Source organism: Cucurbita pepo, chromosome 11, assembly GCF_057944985.1.
Source record: "Cucurbita pepo subsp. pepo isolate OVF chromosome 11, ASM5794498v1, whole genome shotgun sequence".
NCBI classification, from domain to species: Eukaryota; Viridiplantae; Streptophyta; class Magnoliopsida; order Cucurbitales; family Cucurbitaceae; genus Cucurbita; species Cucurbita pepo.
The window spans coordinates 220,278-226,277 of NC_141808.1; the positions used below are offsets into that span (position 1 = coordinate 220,278).

Below are 6,000 nucleotides of genomic sequence, written 5' to 3' on the forward strand. Positions count from 1 at the left end.
GAATGAAAATGCAGTTCTATGAAATGAAGGCGAAGAACTGCAGGAATGGTGAAGGCGAAGGACTGCAGGAATGGTGAAGGCTTGAGTTGAAACTACAATGGGAAGGCGTTTATATAGTTACGAATTCACCATCATTTCGGTTAGGAATTCGGGATGGTTAGCCTTTGGCGCGAAACGGAAGGCTGCGTATTGTGAGGGAAGCCACACAAACGCACATTATTATTTATTATTATTTTAAATCTCTGCTATTTTGGGTTAATTTCTCTTCTTTTATTATTTCATTTAATGACAAGCAGAAGTGGGCCGTGAAAGAGAGGCCCAAAAATCTAAAACCCAAAACGTAAGGGAAGCCCACGAAGGGGACAGGTGGATTCAATTAGGGCTTTCGCTTTCTGAAAGGAGGGAAACTCTAAAACCCTCCCGCTATTTCCCTCCCACTCCCAACCACTTCCATTTCCACTTCCATTTCCATTTCCACTTCCATTTCCATTTCCAGTAGCTTCTTCTTGCTTCGCTACCACGGTCGGAGATCCATTTCATAGTTATATACGATCTGGAACTTGCTTAATCCGAGAGTGAAGCTGATCTCCTCCAAGTCATGGCGCTCGCGTTCGATGAGTTTGGGAGGCCATTTATAATCTTGAAGGAGCAGGAGCAGAAGACCAGATTGAGGGGCCTCGATGCTCAGAAGGCTAATATTGCTTCTGGTAAAGCTGTTGCTCGTATCCTCAGGACCTCTCTCGGTCCTAAGGGCATGGACAAGATGCTCCAGAGTCCTGATGGCGACGTTACAATAAGTTAGTCTCGCTCATTTCCTCTCATTTTCATTTGTACTCTCGTATGTTTCTTAATTCTTACATTCTATCATGGGATTTGAGAATGAGAAGCGTTGTCCGTTGTTTAAATATGGACGTAGCATCGTAAAGGGTTAGTGAGTGGTACTTGAAAGGGGGTGGGGGACATACTATTATACTCTGCATTAAAAAAAAAAAAAAAATCTTCTATAGGTATCTGTACTCGCTGTTCAGGGTCTATAACTGGAGATAATTTTAGCGATTTACAGATAAGCTAATAATAATATAGTTAATTGAGGTTTTGTCGATAATTAATGTAAGTTTGATAACTAGGAAATGAGTTAGACTGTAAATCAGAAACGATCGCTAGTGGAAGGTTGTCATTCATTAAATTATGTGGTTTTGATCACTGCCTCGTGTTCGCTCTTCAGCGCTTAATTTGAATTCCTCCTTCACACCCCATTTGATACTCAGAACACTCACTACTGTTCTTTAAAAGAAAAAAGAAAAGTTGAAAAGGTTTATCTCAGATTTAAAGGAAACCATTATCTTCTTTAGGGCTGGAGCCTGGATATCGTGTCGCGTTTTAGCCGCGAATAAATTGAATTTTATGCAATTTTTTCTAGACCTCATTTTTTCCCATTGTGGATTTACTTTGAGTCCTAGGTGAATCAATAGGTGGTATTTTCCGTAAACTTCCGTTTCCTCTTATGTTTTTCTTACAATTTTAATTGGTGAATAATATTAGCCTCAAATCTGATGTCAAGATTCCAATGGCAATGTACTTCATCAACAACCCCATAATTTGCTTTCTTAAGTTCTTGCAACTATTCTTCCTCTTGGTCTCTGGTCCTATTGATTTTGAAGTTTATCAGCTGATAAAATTGATTTTGAAGTTTAACAGATGATAAAATCGATAGTTTGTTCTTTGAATAATGGGACTTAGGTTGTAACTCCAATAGATTTTGAATACCTGAAGTTACCTCCAAACATCTGTCTAATGTATTTTTTTTTTTTTCTTTTTGGTATGGTATCATGGATGTAATGGAAAACAATACATTTTTACATTATATTCAATAATATTTTCCCAAAATTTATATTTCAGTAGTGTTGTAAGTTCGGTTTCATTTTTTCTGTTGAAGTTAAACTTCTTGGAAGTGTTGCCTATTTTGTATTGTTGGCTAATCTTCCAGTAAATTCCACTTGTTATGTATTTTTCAGCAAACGACGGTGCAACAATCTTGGAGCAGATGGATGTTGATAATCAAATTGCAAAATTGATGGTTGAGTTGTCTCGAAGTCAGGATTATGAGATTGGTGATGGCACCACTGGGGTGGTTGTAATGGCTGGTGCACTCTTAGAACAGGCCGAGCGACTATTAGAACGAGGAATTCATCCTATTCGAATTGCAGAGGGTTATGAGCTGGCCTCAAAGATAGCTGTTGACCATCTGGAGCATATTGCCCAGAAGTTTGATTTTGGAGAGACGGACTTAGAGCCTTTGGTTCAAACTTGCATGACCACTTTATCATCTAAGATGTACGGTAACATGACTTTTTTTGTCCAGTATGCTCTGCTGTTTCTTAATTACATCAGCATTCTTGATCTTTTACTGATGTTGGACGGATTAATTTCATTAGTGCATGTTATATTTAAGGGTACAAAGTATAATTATTGTAACCTTTGTTTGATAATATTTAATAAGCGTTGCATATCTTGTTTGTTAGTCTTGTGCTCGCTCACATGCAATTATAGTATCATTAATCTAGTTCTCATAAAATGTAATTTAAATTATTGGTAGTGCATAGGTTTGATTATGTGAAACACGAACAGATGAAAATTATTAAACCGTGGGTTCCTCTTAACTTGGTTTGGTAGCATCATGAATGTTGCATCGGAGATCCTATTATGAACATAGAAAACTTAAGCAACTGAGTTGTTTGTGTAAACCAGCAGTCAAGTGCTCTTGTAATCTAATTTTGCAGGCTAAAGAATGATGGTTGATGAATCTTTATTATGATGTTTTGTAACTTCAACATTGTTTATAGCACTTTTCCTGATCTTGCAGTGTGAATCGCTGTAAGCGCAGTCTAGCAGAAATTGCTGTTAAAGCGGTTGTTGCTGTGGCAGATCTTGAAAGAAGGGATGTTAACTTAGACTTGATAAAAGTTGAGGGGAAAGTAGGGGGGAAGTTAGAAGATACTGAACTTGTATATGGTATTATTGTTGACAAGGACATGAGTCACCCTCAGATGCCAAAGCAAATTGAAGATGCTAAGATTGCCATATTAACTTGCCCGTTTGAACCTCCGAAACCCAAGACAAAGCATAAGGTTGATATTGATACAGTGGAGAAGTTCCAGACGTTGAGACTGCAAGAACAGAAGTACTTTGACGACATGGTGCAAAAATGCAAGGTAGAAACGGAAATTACCAAATCTTGTTCTATAATGTAATCCTATTATCTATTTTGTGGTCTTTCTGGCTTGAGAGAGGTTATTAGGGAATAGATAAGTTTCATGGAAGAGGCCTGGAAATCTGCCCATCAATGAGTGTTTTGGACTTACATTTCTTTTTTTGAAGGGATATTCCCCTATGGTTCTTTTAATAATTTTCTTTAGAATTGTTTTTTTTTTTTTGTTCCATTGACTATGTTTCGATGTTTTTTAGTTTTTCCGTTGCTAATATTGAAATTTAGGGTTTTTCCTTTTCCTTTCCCTCTCATGGAAGATTTATTTTATTCTTGTGCTGATACATGTTGTGTTTCAGGATGTTGGCGCTACATTGGTTATTTGTCAATGGGGGTTTGATGATGAGGCAAATCATCTGCTGCTACACCGAAATTTGCCAGCTGTGAGATGGGTTGGTGGTGTGGAGCTAGAGTTGATAGCAATAGCCACAGGTTTATCTCTCAATTATTTTATAAGCTTTTGGAATTAGTCATGTTGGTGACAAATGATGTTTTGGCTCAGCAGTGAAAACCCTTAGATTCCGCCTAGCAGTGTTGGGATGTGAATATTCTCAAGAGTTCTGTAACTACTGAATATTTTGAGTATTTTATTATTTGTTTCTTATTAAAAAGAGCATAATTGTGTCCCTGACTAATTTTTTTTATTCTCAAACCTAGTTTCTGCCTGATGCGAAGATTTAAAATGTTTTGATTTGTAATTATACTAAGAATTAGTTGACGTTTTAGTCACTGTTTTTAATCCAAATTGCTCAGTGGTATCCCTAATTTTTCAATTGTCATTCACCCAGGATAGTATTATTCTAATTCACTTCCTTGTCTAAATTTTTGGTTTATCTACTTTGTAGGTGGGAGAATAGTCCCTAGGTTCCAGGAATTGACTTCAGAGAAACTTGGGAAGGTAACGCTGATCATATCTCGTTTATCTTTAGTTTAATTCAAGTAATTTCATGGTATTGCTGTTACATCCCGTTGCTTCATGGTTGATAGCAAGGATATTCTGTCTAAACCATTTGGAGTTAATGTGGATGAAAAATAAATTTAACTTGGTCTTCTGAGTTAAATTGCCAGCCAATTCCTCTTTTGTGAACTTGTTGGGGGATTTGGTGAAAGAATGAAGTATTGGTTACTTGTATCTTATGTTTGCTGTTTTTCTGAATTTCATTCTTTGTATATATCAACCAACTCTAAACTCACAATGATATCTCCCTTTCTCTTATCCTCATTTAAAGGCTGGTTTGGTTCGAGAAAAATCATTTGGTACAACAAAAGATCGGATGATATACATTGAACATTGTGCAAATTCAAGGGCTGTGACCATTTTTATCCGTGGAGGTAAGTAGATCCTTTGTTATTCTGTTCCTTTTTCAAGTAATTTATTTTAGCATTATGTGTTGATCGATAGAATTTGACAAGTGGTTAGAGAAAAGATGTGTCAAATTTGACTCAGTAGTAAAGACTTGTCACTGCCAGTGGTGGCAAGTTTATAGCATTATGGCCAAAAGTGAACCGAGTTCATGACTGCACAGCTTTAAATTGGGTAGCAGACTGGCAGTATCCAGTTTCAGCACAAGTAGGTAGACAGGCTGTTGACATTAGCAAATCAGAAAAGATGGAAAAAAAAAATTGTACAATATAAAAGAGTCAATAAAATTTAGTAGATAGATATGATGGAACGCAAGTCAATGTCCTGATTCAAGACCGTTGATGATTACAAGCTCCTGAGCTATATCATGCGATGTTTTGTTTTAGGTAACAAAATGATGATAGAGGAGACAAAACGCAGTATCCACGATGCTTTATGTGTGGCTAGGAATCTCATCCGCAATAACTCTATTGTGTATGGCGGTGGTTCAGCTGAGATTTCTTGTTCAGTTGCCGTTGAGGCTGCTGCTGATAAATACCCTGGTGTTGAGCAGGTATGAGGATTTTTTCTTATCCATAGCCTCTTCTAAATGGACAAAGCATGTTGAGTATTTTCTCCTTGTTTTTGCAGTATGCTATTAGGGCATTTGCTGATGCCTTGGATTCTGTTCCAATGGCTCTTGCGGAGAACAGTGGTTTACAACCAATCGAAACACTTTCTGCTGTAAAATCTCAGCAAATTAAGGTAAGTGAGACTAACAACCATCTCAAATCACTACTGTCTTACAGATTTAATATTTGTGACTTCAAGCTTCTACTTTTGCTTGAAAGACTCATCATTGATTTGAATTTAATGTGCAGGAGAACAATCCATATTGTGGAATAGACTGCAATGATATCGGCACAAATGACATGCGGGAGCAAAATGTATTTGAGACTTTGATTGGTAAGCAACAGCAGATTTTATTGGCAACTCAGGTGGTGAAGATGATCCTGAAGATTGATGATGTCATTTCTCCTTCAGAATATTAATAATGTTACTGTGCTTTGTGCTGCCAACTTTTGAGCCACGGCTTTCTAATGGCATGGGTCAGTCTGTGACGTGATAGACATTTTTCGTACTGTTAGTAAAATAGGGACACGTTCCTTGGAATTTTGCGGGCATCATTTAAATATTCCGAGTGTATGGTTTTTTTTGGGACGATAGATTATTGTTTATGTGTGTGTAAGGGATGAGCTGAATATAAGGCATCACCAGGTGGTCGTGGCTTCTACATGAGCAATGTTACAACATCATTCACCATCTATTTTGCTGTAAGTTCATTTTTCTGGGCTTCTGATGTTATCATCAATGAATGGAGGACTATTTTGTA

At 37.1% G+C, this 6,000-nt stretch overlaps 1 protein-coding gene across 1 annotated transcript; it reads left to right on the forward strand.

Annotated features, from left to right (window-relative positions):
• The first annotated feature begins 449 nt into the window (after positions 1–449).
• LOC111804903 (T-complex protein 1 subunit epsilon) lies at positions 450–6,000 on the forward strand. The gene is made up of 9 exons (XM_023689729.2): positions 450–797; positions 2,016–2,334; positions 2,864–3,212; positions 3,565–3,697; positions 4,111–4,163; positions 4,495–4,597; positions 5,015–5,181; positions 5,259–5,372; positions 5,489–6,000. The coding sequence occupies exons 1-9, from the start codon at positions 599–601 to the stop codon at positions 5,657–5,659; spliced, it is 1,608 nt and encodes a 535-aa protein (XP_023545497.1). The 5' UTR covers positions 450–598; the 3' UTR covers positions 5,660–6,000.

Bases quoted from the DNA above. Each gene is read 5' to 3' on its own strand.
- LOC111804903 (XM_023689729.2), top strand. From the start codon at position 599: ATGGCGCTCGCGTTCGATGAGTTTGGGAGGCCATTTATAATCTTGAAG. The intron at 2,335-2,863 runs GTACGGTAACAT...CTGATCTTGCAG, and splicing joins ACCACTTTATCATCTAAGAT to TGTGAATCGCTGTAAGCGCA. The intron at 4,598-5,014 runs GTAAGTAGATCC...GTTTTGTTTTAG, and splicing joins GACCATTTTTATCCGTGGAG to GTAACAAAATGATGATAGAG.